Source organism: Pinus tabuliformis, chromosome 9 (assembly GCF_031772625.1).
Source record: "Pinus tabuliformis cultivar Carrire ecotype Pingquan chromosome 9, CPIR1, whole genome shotgun sequence".
Classification (NCBI taxonomy): domain Eukaryota; kingdom Viridiplantae; phylum Streptophyta; class Pinopsida; order Pinales; family Pinaceae; genus Pinus; species Pinus tabuliformis.
In genome coordinates, this window is record NC_142307.1 from 1,484,181,358 (window position 1) to 1,484,198,623 (window position 17,266).

A 17,266-nucleotide genomic window follows, 5' to 3' on the forward strand; every position below is an offset into this window, starting at 1 on the left:
GCCTAATGGTTGAGAGCATGTGTTTCCTCCAAAGGTCATAGATTCAAAACCAAAGAGATAGAGTATGATGCCTTCATAAACTTAGGAATGAAAATAAATCCAGAATAAAAAAATCTCTTACACCGATAAAATTGAATAATAATAATAATTATTCACTATAACTTACATGCGGACAAAGAGGCGAAAAGCTTTCGTCGTGGATTTAAGGAATATGTGCGTCCACATCTAAATTGGCAATGGACAACTCCGTATTCGATTAGACAAACTGTTGTTCAATCATAGGCCCAATTTTGCGAAGGAAACTGTTCAACTTTTATTCGTAGAGGCGTCTTACTGGTTTTGTCTCTGTTTATCCGCAATTAAAAGTAATGAATTGCGGATTTTCCTGGCCATTCTCAGGTGTGGGGTGTTGTAAAGGTGGGCAACCTATTCCCTTCGATATCTTTTTGAAACCTAATTATCTCAGCAAATTTCATCTGTTTTTTACAAGGCCATTACAATTGCCACAGTATATAATGCAGAATATTAACTGCCCTGCAAGTGGAATTTTAATTGTGTAATTGATTTACTAGCATGTTGATTTGATTGGTTTATGTTGGAGTTCCAATCTAATCTGACCTTTCTGGTGATGCAGGCCTTGTTATATAATTGAACGGAGAGGATAGGGTTGTGGTTGGGCAGGAGTTGGGATAGTGTGGAATTCTTTGCCGAGTACTGCTTATTGTGGGCAGCCCAAGATGGTACAACTTATCTTGGAAATCAAGGCGGAGCTAGAGAATCTCACCAATTTTCAACCTCAGGGTGGTTGTGATGATCCTGATTTCTCCTACTACTTAAAGGTTGGATTTTTCTACTTTCACACCCATACATTTTTTGGCGGGTTTGTATAGCATAGACTTTCATATAGAGAAGTAGACATAAATTATAGAAACCATGCTTTGTTTTGTCATTCAAAAAGCTTAAAGCATTGTTGGGTATTTTCACTAGTTGAAATGCGGAAACTGCGGAGAAGTGAGCCAGAAGGAATCGTGTGTCACACTGTCAGAAATGGTGGACCTCCCCAAAGGTAGAGGCTCAGCTCATCTTGTGCAGAAGGTGGGTTACTTACATTTTCTTATATTATCTGTGCATGAATCAAATAGGAAAAAATACTTGAACTGTGGTAAAACCAAGCTTTGTAAGGGATTAAGTTTGTATTTTTCTCATGTATAACTGGGTCCATGGACTGTGTGTGCACGAGGACTTAACATATGTTCGACAGGTCAAATTGGTATAACTGGACCTTATTAGGCTCTTAATATCATACCCGATGCTTTTAATTGTTAAAGGAAGTTATGTCAGCTGCATTCTAATATCTAAGTATTGTAATATAGTTGAACATTCAGGTTGTCAATTCAACCATATATTTAAGTAGTGTAATACAGTTGGACATTCAGGTTGTCTATTCAACCATAGCTGGTTCGACTCTGAGTCAAATCTCCAATTCAAGTAGTTATGTTGATTTCGACTCGACTATATATAGATTCGGTCAGAGCATTTGTATCACTATAACCCAAAATGCCTGCCCTCGTTAATGCACTAAAATGATCTCAGTAGACTTGACCTCAGATTATCTTTGTGTTGCATCAGTCGATTGACCTGTGGAGCTCTACAGATATTTTTCTGCTGATATGATATCTATCTTCTGTGCATCCGAGCTAAATTCTTTAGAGGGTGGAGATTGTTTTTTAAAAGTTTTCTCTTTCCAAGATCGTGAATAATCTCATTTAATCTTATTTGTCTTTTCCCTGGTATGCAGTGTAAGTTCTGTGGCAGGGATGGAAACATATCGATGATTCCAGGGCGGGGGCATCCGTACACTATTGAAGATAGCGAATCTCAGGAGTTTGCTCCCTTAATGCTCTTTGATTGCAGAGGATTTGAACTTGTGGAGTTCTATTTCAAAGATGGATGGGTAGCGGAGTCTGTAAGTCTTGTGACTTTGCTTATTTATCTTTTTGAATCAGGAATGCATGTTATGTTTTATGAATAAGAAACCTGCTTTGGTAGAAACTGTAATACAATGCAGAACTGAATGAGGAAGCTTTCATGTTTGACAATTGCCACTACTGCACTGTTGGGTTGAAAATCATATTGAATGGTTAAGTTGCGTTTTCTTTATTTTTTAATCTTGCACCACATGGAGCTATGTTGTTGAAATATTTCTCCCCGCTTAACTCTTTTTTAGGAGTGTACTGCCAAAACACCTGTTTTGATACTTTTCAGGTTTTGGAGTTCTAACATATTATGAATGGAGATAACAACTTGAACAAGTGCTGACATAGATTTTTAAGTTACCAAATACACAATACTTTGCTGCATGGCTTTGTTAACTTCCCTAAAACTACGAACTGAAAAACTGATTTACACCTCTCAATACAGTGGAAATATCTCAAGTTTCTCCACCCAATGTTATCTCAATGTGCCCTGAATGTTATCTCAAGTCTGGATACTAACTCGTCCAAGATGCATAGTGTGGCTCATCTTATGGCACTTGAAATACTTCATGTGACTCAAGTCTTTCTTCCCCTAGTTTGAAGAATTTGATTCTTCCTCTTTGCTGTCAGGTCCTCCATTCTTATCTCCTATCCTTACCTTCCTGATGAGGGCTAGGTTTTGGATCTCCTCCGCTCTGGTTGAAATTGTCTCTAGCTTGGTTTCCTCTTGGATGAAATCATCCCAAAGCTTCTTAAAGTTGGGAATCTTCTCACGAGCATAGATACCACTAACAAATGGGTTCTGAGATGAGGAGAATCCATCTAGTGCTATGGGCACCAACTCCCCATCCTCCACCTTCATGCTGATAGCAATGAGCTAGTTTTGAAGCTTGGTGATCTTCATCAAGTTGTTGGCTACTATGTCTATGTCTATATTGCTCATGCATGTGGCAATGAGCTTATTCTTCAGCAACATCTTGTGAGACATATTCATACTTTGGTACAGAGTGTTCAAGGCATAATACTTTTCCCATGACTTCTCCATGAAGTGAGGGATCAAATGATTCTCCACAGAATCAAGGATTATTCTCTTCCCTTTGCCTGTCTTTTTGTTGTGTTCGATCAATTGCACAGGATTGGTAGATGTAACCTTAGCATCCACAAAACACCATAGATCAAATTCCTCTAGTAGCATCTGCAGTTGGCACTTTCAAGGTGTAAAGTTGGAAACATCCTCTAGATGGCCACATTCTTTGCGATCAAGACTAGTTATCCCTCCAACTCTTTATACACACCTCAAATAAACATTCAGTTGGAAATCATTCAAATTAGCAACCTATTAGAAGTGCAGATTGCCTCTCTCTAGCGTAAAGAACACTCCAACCACTAGAGTCTGATGGGCATCTCACTGACAAACCTCTCACAAATCTGAGTGCCTATCTTACCCACAGATTTGCCTCAATAACTAAAATTAGGGCATTGCACCCACGGAAACCCTTTGACAACTCCTCTCATAGGAAACAATGCACTCCATACATAGATCTTGGAAGATTTTAGACGACATGCTTTGGTATCATGTTAAAATTTCTAGTTTTTTATTAAGACATTAGGAGTGTGAGAGATGGGGTATTTCTGTTTTCTCTAGTTAATAAATAGACATGATTGAGAGCTCATATCTATGTACTTGTTGTTTGTATTTTTTAGTGTGGCGTGTTTGTACAATCTAGCATCTAGAATTTATTGTTTTAATTGAAGTTTACGTTTTTAGTTACCTAATTTTAGGGTATAATATTTAAATTGCAGAAACTGCTAAACTATGATCAGAAATTTTAAGAGGATCAACTATGCATCACAAGTACGATAATTTAACCTGTATTTTTTTTAATAATGACCGTTAGATTGTATTAAAAGAAAAAAAACACTGTGGCCAAACCTAGACAACCTGAGATGATACAAAATGAGGGTAAAGGGTGTTGTCCACAGTTTTTCAATCTCCAAAGAAAGTGAGATTGAGTGCTGAGTTTCCTTTTCCCCAACCTCTTGCTCTATTTACATAATGACTAGTATACTACTTGACATACTAGTTTCCTAACAAAATACATCGGAATGCTTGAGAGCCCCCACATACAAAGGAGTGTGTGGATTGGGCTCGTCTTGTGGTTAAGGTTCTCTTCCTCAAGTCATTTTGAATGTTCTTTCTTTCTATTTGTCCCCTCTTCTAATGGTTCATTGGTGGAGTGTTGTCTCACTTCCATTGGATTTGCTTTTCATGTTTTCTCTTCAATTGGATCTTCTTGGCCATTGTCCTCATTGAGGACCTTGAAGCGATTGGTTGGAACTTTGGATGGAGCTAAAAATGGCGATTTGGATGGAGAGAGAGAGAGAGAGGGAGAGGATACCATTACCTAGTTGCAAAGTACCATTGCACATCATCTATGATCAAGTCAAGATGTAGAGTGCTAGGGTAATTTTGCCCTAAGGTTTCTCACGCAGTTAGGTCTTTTTCAACAGTTTCCAACAATTCACAAGGTAACAGCTTTAATACATCCACAGTCAGCAATTCATAAGATAGCACTTCAATATAGAATATATTTCCCAATCAACAATGTAACGAACAGTTCATTCCAGTCCCAAGGTTACAATCTTAACTGAGTTTGAGCAACCAGATAATATAATCAGTCCTGCGGTCTGTAATTACATTGAAACTTGATACTTTTAATGTCTCAGCTTCACTGTGTAATACGACTATTTAAAATGTTAAAAATCAGATCCTGTTCTACTCTGCGACTATTCTGTCCAAGCTACGTTGTGATGACATGAAACTGCTCTGTTCATGCCTTTGACTTTAGTGCAGGTTTGATTACTTGGTAGCTTGACCCACAACGTACCCTTCAAGACTCTACGTTCTGCTTCAGGACCTGTCTCCTACAGCAAGAGTGCTAGGGCTCCATCTTGAGGTGCGCTAGATTTCTGCGAGGGGCATCCAGTCATCCAAATCTTCCAAACTTAGTTACAGGGGTGTGTTGATTTGTGTAGCTTGCGAGGTACTCCAAGCCCTAGGGTTTGGGGTTTGGAGGGCAAAGCATCACAAGGGTCACTTGTGGGCTTGGAACCCAAGTATGGGGTTTTGCACCAATCATGTTTTGGCCATTTCTGGGAGCACATTTCTACATGTGATGGCATGAGACGATAGAGGGTGGAAAGGAGAATCCAATGCTTCGAGAATTGTTGAATTCTGAGTTGTAGAAGTGGAGAAATGAATTTTTGAAGTTGACAAATAATTATTTGGTATTCAAGTCATGCAGGCTTGAAGTAAAATTGTCCAAAAGACATGTCTCTTCTTAAATTCGTGGAGCCCCTCATTTGTGTATAAATAGAGGGCGAAGGAGATTCATTTTACTCATCCTTTTGTGCAGCCCATTCCTTGAGGACAGCTTGTGGAGGAAGGGAGATCTCTGTTTTGAGGCCGCAGCAAGGGAGACTAGGGCAGCGTGGGTTGGAGGACTGTTTCAAGGGCAGAACAGGGTCCAAAGATTGCTGTTGGAGGCCGAGTATGCTGGCTGCTAGGCCGAGGCCTTAAGGGCTGGAAACAAGTCTGTTTGGGGCTGTTTTGGAGGATTGCGGATGGACTGTGGCAGTGTTTGAGGGCAGCGTATTGCAACAGAAGTGTTGTGTGGTAGGCCGCAGGCCATACCACAGCAGCAAGGCTTGCGTGGGCTATTTGAAGGGCTGGTTTTAGCCCTTACCCTCAGCATGGAGGAGTGTATCTCCCAGCCTAAACCACAGTTTTCTAGAGAGCTGTTTGTGGACTGTTGGAGAAGTTTAGGGCTGTAGCAGTGTGTCCTAGTGGTGTGCAAGAAGATTTGGAGTAGCGTTTGGAGGTGCGTTGGGTCAAAGAAGTTGACCAGAATTGGATCAGAATTGGAGCAGCCTGTGGGAGCCGTGTATTGGGATTGTCTTGAGCGATAAGTAACCCCAATTAGGAGCAGATTCCGCAGTGGATGATTGGGCATCATTGGTTTGGTGGAGGGCAGCGTGTTGATAGCCCAAAGTAGCCCTAGACGAGCTATCTTGAAGTGACGAAGAGGAGCTGAAGGTTGGGTGAAGTTTGGTGCCAATGTGCAGTACCTTAATGGACAAAGGTGACTGCTAGCCTGGTAGTTTGGAGCTCGGGAATTAGGCCTACCCAGAGAGCAGATTGGATCAGCCCGTGTACATGCTACAAAAGTGACGTGCAATAGTGTTAGGTGGCAGCCCTTATGGAGTCTCGATGTGTTGTGGCCTTGATGGACTAAGGCACAACTAGTGAACAGTACGGAGGCGAAGGACCGATATGAAAAGATACGACATTGAGTCTGCGCAGCGTGTTTGTCATTGTATCCTGTATACCATAGGCTGTTGTATTATTCAGATTTGGTTTAATATAACGAAGATTGGGTTGTACATTCTTGTACAATAATTGTTAAAAATTGTGTATACTTGTGCATTTGTGATTTATTACTTTATATTTTCCGCTGTGCAAAGTAGTTCTTGTTGAGATTCTTGGTTTGGTAGCGTCAGAGATTCTAAGATTCTAACCTAGACCCAAGATCGTGGAAATTCAACATGGTATTAGAGCGTGTGTCAGCTACTTTGGAAATCAGCGAATCAGAGTTGTGCATAGTGAAGTACGGCTTAAGAGGCAGTTGGTCACATTGTAGGTGACAATGTCGAAGTTGCAAGTGTTGATTTGGGGTAGCATCGGATGTGCTCTAGCCATGAAAATTGGTGGAGCGGCTAAAGCACATGAGATCTCCAAGACCCAGAAATGGTTTGGACATATTGTACTCGGTTTGGGAGATATTAAAATAATTAATGTTTTTAATGGAGTTCCTAAGTCTAAACTTAGAAAAAATAAAATATTAATGGGTATTAATATAAAACTGGGTTAGAAGGTTCTAAAAGTCATGGATCAAGCCAAATCTAATCTTAGCCGTTGATTAGAGATTTAATCTCGACCGTTGATGGACCAACGAGAAAAGTATAAGAGGAGGCTTGAGGGTCAGTTGGAGAACACACTAGAGTGATTAGTCATTCATTTTGCTAGAGCGGGGTTGCTAAGCAAAGTTGAATCAGTGATCAACAACGAGGGGTAGTGAGTACGAGGCAGAGAGGCAGAGACAGTACTGAGAGACCAGTGCAGAAGCAGAGAGAGCGAGAGCAACAACCAGTCCAGGCTACGCAGAGCCCAGCAGAGACAACGCAAAGGCTAGAGGGACTGCGTCATCCACGCAGAGGTTGCTGGAGTGACGTAGAGGGTCTTAGAGGCTATGCAGTGCCTCAGAGGGTTGACGCAGAGGGTCCTGGTGTTGATACAGGTTAGTAGGAGGCTGACGCAGAGGCCAGAGGGGCCAGCGCTGAGCTTCAGTTGTGCCAGAGAGGGTTTCGTGGGACAAGTTTTTTGAATACCTATTTCCGGATATAGAGGTATTGCTGCCGTGTATTTTTTCTCTGTCGGGTGAGCTGATTAGGCACCCCGTTGTACTTAGATAGACTGCATAATAATATAACCCTCTGAATAGCTGCACTGGTTTTCTCGCATTGGGTTTTTCCAGGGACATTTGTCCAAAAATAACAGTGTCACTTGTGTGCTTGTTTTCTTTCAGTTGATGATCTGTAGATGTTGTGACTGTATTGTGTTTATTTCGGTATTTAAATGTATTAAATAACTTGTTCAAATTTAAACAAGTAGAAGAAATAAACCAGCAAAATACAAATTAATTTTCTAATGGATAGACTTAGAAAATTCAACAGCAGGTTGGTATCCGGTATGAGAACATGTTGGAGGGGTTGTCCAACTATAGTCCATGGAAGGAAAGGATCAAGTTGGTCTTGTAGGTCAACATGATTTGGGACTTCGCCAAGAAAGCCATCAAGAAGCCAACTGACCCAAAGGCGCTGTAAGTGTACTAGTATTTGGATACGAGGGCGAGATTGATCATCCTGGATGGTGTGAAGGATGCCCTAATACCTCATTTGTCCGGGAATAACACCACACATGTGATGTGGATGGCTCTTCAGAATTTGTTGCAAAATAAGAACGAGAACTGGGTATTGGTATTGGAGGATAAGCTAAAGTCCACCAAGATGATAAAGGGTGAAGGCGTGACTTCGTATTTGACGAGATTGTCTCAAGTCATAGATGAGCTTGCTTCCGTCGGTGTGACTATTTCAAATGGAGATATGGTTAGGATTGCCTTGAAAGGTTCACCGAGGAATGGAAGCCCTTCATCAAATGAATCATTTCCAGAGAGAAGTTTCCAGACTAGAATAGGTTGTGGGATGACTTCATTCAGGAAGAGTTGCGAGACGAGGATCTTCATCCAAAGAAGAAGACTTTTGATGATGATGTGGCACTTGCAGCATGAATGAAGGTACGCAAAAGGACTTGAGTAAAGTCAAGTGTTTCAACTGTGGCGAGATGGGTCATTATTGTCAAGATGTCCGATGAAGAAGAAGGGAGATGATGAGAAGAGGAAAGGAAAGTAGGTCGCCGGTGTTGCCACTTCAGTTGAGATAGATGATCTCACCAGGAGATTGGAAGAGGAGGACTTTGCTATGATTTCTCATTTCTCGTAGGGTACTATTGATGGGGATGGATGGTATGTGGACAGTGGTGCACAAAACATATGACAGGGTCACAGGAGGTTTTTGAGACTCTAGCTAAATGGGACTCAAAGTTGCACATGGTGTTGGGTGACAAGAGTCAGTTGGAGATTCGAGGATCGGGTGTTGTGCCATTCAGGATGGAGATAGGACGAGTGATGCGGGTCCAAGATGTATTATTTGTATCAGGGCTCAGATATAGCGTGATTTTTGTCTCGATGATCGAGAAGAAGGGGTTTGAGGTCTTGTTCTAGGATGGGAAGGCAAGACTCAGGCCTAGAGGCTCTAGCTCCGTTGGTATCATACTTGGAGTTAGAGAGCATGGTCTATATAGGTTGATGGGAAAGCCTATGGATCATGAGAAGTAGGTGGAGCAGGTGTAGGTTCCAGAGAAGCAGGTGCAGGTGCAAGCTTCAGAGGAGTAGGTACAGGTTCCCGAGAAGAAGGTTCACCTTCCTGAGAAGGTCCAGATTCTAGAGACTCAAAGGGAGTCGAGTTCGAGAGGGAGCTTGCAGATTCAGAGGGAGACTTTGCAGTCCAAGAAGAGCGCGTGGTCAGTGGGGAGCAAGGGTGCTCCTATAACTGCCAAGAAGGAATCATGGAGAGAGTGGAAGACGTTACAGGAAAAGAAGAAGAAGCAGGGTGCTTCCAGCAGTGACAGCGACACTTTCGAGAAGGGCGTAGTTCACTATATAGGGATTGCTGCGATTGTGAGCGCAGGAGTTGGGCAAGTGTTGCGAGCAGTGATGATGATGACGAGATACTTCCTAGTCTTGGAAGTACCTCCCTCGCTAAGAGGGAGTGTTGATTTGTGTAGCTTGGGAGGTACTCCAAGCCCTAGGGTTCAGGGTTTGGAGGGCAAAGCGCCACAAGGGTCACTTGTGGGCTTGGAACCCAAGTATGGGGTTTTGCACCAAATCATGTTTTGGGCATTTCTGGGAGCACATTTCTACATGTGATGGCATGAGATGATAGAGGGCGGAAAGGAGAATCCAACGCTTCAAGAATCATCGAATTCCGAGTTGTAGAAGTGGAGAAATGAATTTTTGAAGTTGACAAATAATTATTTGGTATTCAAGTCATGTAGGCTTGAAGTAAAATTGTCCAAAAGACATGTCTCTTCTTAAATTCGTGGAGCCCCTCATTTGTGTATAAATAGAGGGTGAAGGAGATTCATTTTACACATCCTTTTGTGTAACACATTCCTTGAGGACAACTCGTGGAGGAAGGGAGATCTCTATTTTGAGGCCGTAGCAAGGGAGGCTAGGGTAGCGTGGGTTGGAGGAATGTTTCAAGGGAAGAACAAGGTCCAAAGATTGTTGTTGGAGGCTGAGTATGTTGGCTTCTAGGTCAAGGCCTTAAGGGCTGGAAACAAGTCTGTTTGGGGCTGTTTTGGAGGATTGCGGATGGACTATGGCAGTGCTTGAGGGTAGCATATTGCAACAAAAGTGCTGTGTGGTAGGTCGCAGGCCATACCATAGCAACAAGGCTTGCATGGGCTATTTGAAGGGCTAGTTTTAGCCCTTACCTTCAGCGTGGAGGAGTGTAACTCCCAGCCTAAACCATAGTTTTCTAGAATTTTGTTTGTGGACTGTTAGAGAAGTTTAGGGCTGTAGTGGTGTGCCCTAACCATAACAGTCACGAACAACAGTGTGCAAGCAGATTTGGAGCAGCGTTTGGAGGTGCATTGGGTCAAAGAAGTTGACCAATATTGGATCAGAAATGGAGCAGCCTGTGGGAGCTGTGTATTGGGATTGTCTTGAGCGATAAGTAACCCCAATTAGGGGCAGATTCTGCAGTGGAGGATTGGGCATCATTGGTCTGGAGGAGGGCAATGTGTTGATAACCCAAAGTAGCCCTAGATGAGTTATCTTGAATTGACGAAGAGGAGCTGAAGGTTGGGTGAAGTTTGGTGCTGATGTGCAGTACCTTAATGGACAAAGGTGACTTCTAGCTTGGCAGTTTGGAGCTCAAGAATTAGGCCTACCTAGAGAGCAGATTGGATCAGCCCGTGTACATGCTACAGAAGTGACGCGCAACAATGTTAGGTGGAAACCCTCTTGAAGTCTCGATGTATTATGGCCTTGATGGACTAAGGCACAACTAGTGAGCAGTACAGAGGTGAAGGACCGACAAGACAAGATACGACATCGAGTCTGTGCAGCATGTTGTCATTGTATCTTGTATACCATAGAATGTTGTATTATTCAGACTTGGTTTAATATAACGAAGGTTGGGTTGTACATTCTTGTACAGTAATTGTTAAAAATTGTGTATACTTGTGCATATGTGATTTACTGCTTTATATTTTCCGCTGTGCAAAGTAGTTCTTGTTGAGATTCTTGGTTTGGTAGCTTTAGAGATTCTAAGATTCTAACCTAGACCCAAGATTGTGGAAATTCCACAGGGTGATGTTCACTCATGTAATTTGACGCAGCTTTGTAATTTCCAGAAAATCACCCTACCGTAACTCCTCAGGAATTGTTGCAAGATTGGCTTCCCTAAACGGACGGTTTCCTGCAGCCAAGACAGAAAGTGTAAGAGCAAGTTTTGCGGCCTCCAAATGTATGTGCTATGCCAGAGCCTGGGGTTTGATAGTCTTCGCTATCCTTCCACATTGATATTCTTATACAAGGACGAAAATCAAACAAAAGATTTTCGTTCTCTCCAGTGGTAATTTCTGTGCTAAAACCATATCAAAAGACAAGCAGAGACTTCAGTGTCTTCCAAAGGATAATTCCTGTGCCCAGAATAAAGCCCGATATCAACAGAAAAGTCACTGCCGTCAATGATGCCCCTATGCCCAAAATAAATCAAGACCAATAAAAGCTTGCTTCCTCAAATAGAATTCCTATGCTAAAACAGAATCAAGTCTCCAAGAATTCGTTGCCTTAGATGAAACCTTTGCCTAGAATAGAGTGGAATAACAAGAGGAGGTCAACTAGGATGGAATCTTTCACCACCGAAATTGACAAGGGAAAAGGAGTCTTAAAACCCTTAGAGCCTTAGGCTCAAAGAAAATTAGAGACAAATGTTCCAATCCAATGATGATCAAGATGAATTCATCCCTCTCATATTTATAGATTTCCTAGAGGGGTCTCTCCTCCTTAAATGATTGAGTAAATTTCCCTTCAAACCCCAGATTTGGGTTTCTTTGCCCAGCTGCCCCAAAACTTGCCCATAATTGGAAATTTTGGGGTTTTTCCCCTTTATTGAGGACTGTAGCCTACGGGGATCAATAGGCTATTTCGTCCCTTAGGCAATTAATTTCCTGGGAACATTACACAAGAACATCTTTCTCTCAAGTTTGAGAAGCATACTAAAGGGTTTGGTTCTATATTACTTTGTTAGATTGAATATACAAGTGGTGGACTTGTTAAACATGGAAATGGTATTGTTACTTATATTGAGCTTGAGATTAGTGTGGTGAGAGTAGGGCTTGAATATTTTGAGACTTAATCATGTTTCTGCTATTGATTTGTTTCTCATGTGACAATTTGTTATTACAAGTTCATGGATGTATTCAACAAGAGAAGGCCATTGTTTATATTAAGCTTAGTTGGAAACGCAATTTCATCAATGTTAATTTGGCTAAAAGATTGCAAGTTCCCACAAAGAATATTCAAAGCACACAGGTTGAAGGTGAAAATGTTCAAATTTTTAAAGATTTGAAAATTACCATGGATAAATATGTGTTGCATTCATATTTTTATGCTATAGATATGGATGATGTGGATATTGTTTTGGGATATCCTTGGATGAAATCAATTGGTATAGTTAATATTAATGTGCAAAAGAAGTTTTTGAAGCTTTGGTATGAGAAAAAGAAGATCAAATTGTAGGATATGTCTCTTAGTAAGCAAGAAGGGCCCAAGGGGCCACATGAAGAAATCACTACAGAGAAAATAATTGCAATACCTAATGACACATCAAATGAAGAGTCCAAAGTTAAATCAGAGGAAGAGATTACAAAAACATTTGAATAAAATCCAATTGGAGGGCATAAAAAGGAAGATGAAACTAAGGAAATGCATGAATACGTGTTGAAGAGTCAAAGAAAAAATAATTGATAGCTAAGGTAGTTATATATTGCCACCCACACCACCTAGAGAAGCAACAATCATCAAGGCATGGGCATGAGCATCAACAAACTTACTATTGATCAACATTGAACCAAAGAGGCAATCGGCACAGAGGACTAAAAGCAATGCATGTAGATATAAAAGCAACATAGTGAAGACATGGAACTTAAAGAGAAACCATAATCAAGATCGAGGAAAGGCCATAGTTGGACCCTATGTCCACATTTCACTAGGATGGTTGGATGCTCATGCATGGTACTAGTTGACTACATTTCTTAATGGGTCATATTATATGGCTTCTTCCCATGTTTCAAGGACAAAACATGCCAAGGGGGATTGAATATAATGTACCTAGGGAGAATAATATGGGGTACGTATAGTTACCCAAGTGGATAATGAATGTAATGTGGCCATAATAATGGAATATGCCCACTATGTAATTAAAAGGAAATAATATAATATAAAGGGGCATTTGGCATAGACTCCTAGGAATACTCATGAGAAAGTATAAATACACATGAATATCATTGTATTCGATGTGTGTTGGATTGTATTGTCTTGTAACAAGCATGGCTTATGGAGTGATTCCTTCCATAAGGAGTATTTGATGGTGTTACCCTACCTGAAGTGTTCTTCTCTCTCTATATTCTTGTGTAGCAAATTGTGAATGTCTTGGATATCTTTGGTATTTTAAGGTTATCTTGAAAGTTTTATGGTGGATTCTCTCTTGTATCTTTGAAGTTTTACTATAGTAAAAGTGTAATCTTATTGAGTTAGAGTGCTGATTTATGAATTTGCAAGCTATGCATGAACTATTGTGGTTGGTAATGTAGAGATTTTCTCCTTTGGCTATCAAAATAACTTTTTATGTGGAGTGTGAGCTAGTTTATTGGTGTTTTTTTTTTATGCGTGTTGTTCAGTATGGCATTTCTCTAATTTGGAATGTAGATGTGATAGATCTTTTTTTTCCACTGGAAAAATCCGTAAAATTTCATTAATATGAAAGATTACATATGTAGATGCTGAAACGCATTACCTTGTTCACTGTTTTCAAAATTACATAACTGTGCTGGTTTGGTTCTGTTCAGTTCTCTGTAAACTGTGTAATTCATTGATGCCTTATTTGGCATCCTTTAGATGTACAAAAAATTTACATACATATATACTGTCATATAAAAAACTGCTGTCAAAATGCTGGATTATAATTAAGTTGCGTGAAGACCCGCTGTAGGATACAACGGGTCTATGTATGGGCGATGATAAAATTTTTGTTCCTGCTGTTCCAATATCTCGGTTATCTCCCAGAGTCCTTGTTCCATCAGCGCGGCCTCCTTGGAAAATTTGTCAGCATCCTGGTTATGTTCCCTGTAGATGTGAGTCACATTGATATGGCTGAAAGCCTCTTTGAGCTGAAAAACTTCATCAAGAATGACTCTGAGTGTGTGCGAGTGACATGTAGAAATTCTATTGATCCAATTTATGATAATCTGTGAGTCACCAAAAATGTTGATGCTTGTGCAGTGATGGCTTAAGGCAAAGTGTAGCAGATGACGCAAGGTCATGAGTTCGGCAAAATTGTTAGTTCCAGTACCCAGACCCGCTTTGATGTGGTAGCAACGGTTCTTCGATATATGTAGGATGATACCCCCCCCACAGCTTTGAACATTGGCTGCGCCGTCAAAGAAGGCCCACGGGGTACCCTGTTCGATGATGGGAGGTGGGTTTGATCTGCGCTGTTTTGGTGGAGGCGGATCAGGAAGCTCGGTAAAAGCAGTGATAATACCAGCTTCAATAAGGGGCCATTGTATCGCACGCTCATCGAAAATCAATTTGTTCCTGGTCTTCCAGATAGTCCAATTGACAATAATGGGAAGGTTCACAGCTTTTGAACCCCTGTTATGATTGCCCCATTCAATCCAGGCGTTAATGAGATCAGAGCCACTCCAATCACCAGTGTAGTGTGTGAATGGTTTAATGTTTTTCCATACTTGCTGTACAGTAGAGCAGCGCAAGAGTAGGTGTTCTGTAGTTTCATTATCAGCTTTACACAGAACACATCTTGTTGGACCATATATGGCACGGCGCATAAGGTAATCTCCAGTGGGTATTTTGTTCCGAAAGGCACACCATGTGAAGAGTTTTGATCGGGGTGAGGCAGTGAGCTTCCAAATATTCTGCCACCATCTGTCTAATACCTCCGGCTTACGCTGCTTGATGATCTGAATATAACCCTCCTTTGGTGTATATATGCCGCTTTCTGCCTGATGCCAGATGAGTTCATCTGGACCCTCCACGATTCTAATGTGGGATTCTGTGAGGGCTGCACAGTATTCACGCCAGGTAGAATGCCATCTTTGCGGGAGGTTGAGCTGGGTGGCAGACTTCCAAGCCTGGTGAAAGATATCAGATTGCTCATGATCTGCGATTTGTGCTATTACCCTTATATCATGAGATTTGAGGAGATCGACCAGCGCTTGTGGAAGCAGATGACGCCCCCCGCAACCACTCCAAGGGTCTAAACCTATGCGCGCTCTGCCACCATTCCTAATTCGCCAAACAATGTTATTTCTGATGAGCGGAAATGAGTGTAGAAGAGCTTTCCATATAGAAGAGATACCCATTTTGTTCCATGAGGGTAGCCTGGCCCAGTCGATGATATCAAGAGGCCATATATATTTATGGTAGGTGATATTTGTCCAAAGGCTTTGTGATGTCAGCAAAGCCCAGCCCATTTTGGCTGCCAAAGCACAAGCAAATGAGGCAAGATCCTTCAAGCCCCAGCCACCCCATTTCTTAGGAAGGGCAATCTTGCTCCAACCAATCCATGCAAAGGTGCGTTTGTCTTCGTTGCCAGCCCATAGATATCTATTGCATAGTCTCTGTATCTTTGAGAGGATGTTCCGGGGTATCCATGCAAGAGCCATCCAAAATACCGGTGTAGCTTCCAATACTGATTTGATCAGTGTTAATCTGCCAGCTCTGGAGAGATATCTATTGTACCAGCTTGTTATCCGCTTTTCCACTTTAGAGACCAGCCATACCCAATCCGCGATCTTTTGGTTAGTGGGCTTTAGCCAGTAACCAAGATATTTTAATCCTCTGTCCAAGGGCTGTGTGGAGTAAGGGAATGCTTGACTGGCTGAGAAGGATTCATTAATAGTGGTGCCCACCAATGTGATGGTGGACTTTCCCCGGTTAACCTCCATCCCCGTAGCGAGTGCGAAAAGCTTAAGGATCCGATTGAAAGTGGATGTATCCTGTATGCTGCCATCAAGTAGAATAAGGACGTCATCTACGAACAACAGATGAGTAAGGTAACACTCCTCTGTAATTTTTAGGCCTCTGATAGACCCTTCCCTTTTAGCGGTAATGATGAGGCGGCTGAGAGCTTCCATGACCAGTAGGAATAGCAGGGGAGATAGCGGACACCCTTGACGCAGCCCTCTCTCTGAGTGGAAGAAGTGTGAGGCTGCCCCATTGATCAGAATGCTGTAGGTGGGGGAAGTGATGCATGCCATAATCCAATTGATGAGCAGATTGGGGAAGCCTAGATGAATAAGTATCATCTTGATATAGAGCCAGCTGACCCGATCAAATGCCTTGGAGAGGTCAATTTTGAGGAGGATGCATTTGAGGTGCTTCGTCCATATGGAGTGTATTGCTTCTTGTGCAGTACCAATGGCTTCATGGATCTGTCTGTGCTCCAAGAATGCAAACTGCTGAGGGGCAATATGCTTAGATAGTATGGGCCTAATCCGATTTGCAATGATCTTGGAGATGATTTTGTAGAGGACATTACACAGGGAGATAGGTCGAAAGTCGGCAAAGGATGAAGGAGAGTCCGATTTGGGGATGAGGGCAATAAAGGTGGAATTTATGGCATGGTAGAGCTGTCCCGATGTCCTACTCTCCTCCACCACTTTCAGGATGTCCTCTCCAATGATGTCAAAGAATGCAATATAGAACTCAATTGACCATCCATCAGGGCCTGGGCTCTTTTCCTTTTGAAACCACTTGATGGTATTTTCTAGCTCTTCCATGGAAACCGGATCCGTGAGTGCATCACTATCTTCATTGTCCACAAATCGGGGAAAGTGAGTGGCCACATTGATGATTTCTGCTAGGTTTGTTCCAGCAGGATTCTTGAAGATGCCCTTGAAGTGAGTCGTGCCAAGATTGGAGAGCTTGTTGAAGGTATCCGCCAGCCCTCCATCCGGGAGGGGCAGGTTCCAAATGGTGTTAGCCACTTTCCTCCCTTTTGCGAAGTTATGGAAGAATCTAGAGTTTTCATCCCCAGCTTTTAGCCACAGTGCCCTGCTTCTCAGCCGTGTCGATTCCTCCCTGAGCTTGAGGATATTTTGCTTCTGCTTCTCCAAGTCAACAAGACGGGTCTTGTGCTCATCTGTGATAAATCCCAAGTTTTTCTCATCCAGAAGGCCCTTAAGTTCCTCTTCCACCGAGCAGAGCTGTTCATCCTCCCTAGCCTTTTTCATCTTGGCCCACTCAATCACTAAGTGTTTTAGTTCTGTGAGGTTTTTGACAAAGCCCCTTGCCATCGATGTT

General features: G+C 41.9%; 1 protein-coding gene across 1 annotated transcript in view; it reads left to right on the top strand.

Annotated features, from left to right (window-relative positions):
- Positions 1–223: 223 nt before the first annotated feature.
- Positions 224–17,266, top strand: part of LOC149154228 (uncharacterized) — a 53,475-nt gene continuing 36,432 nt past the window's right edge. Inside the window, exons 1-4 of the mRNA XM_089443793.1 lie at positions 224–417; positions 635–839; positions 988–1,095; positions 1,799–1,966. Of these exons, the coding sequence (XP_089299919.1) occupies positions 738–839; positions 988–1,095; positions 1,799–1,966 (378 nt within the window). The 5' untranslated portion in view covers positions 224–417; positions 635–737. The remainder of the gene's footprint in view (positions 418–634; positions 840–987; positions 1,096–1,798; positions 1,967–17,266) is intronic.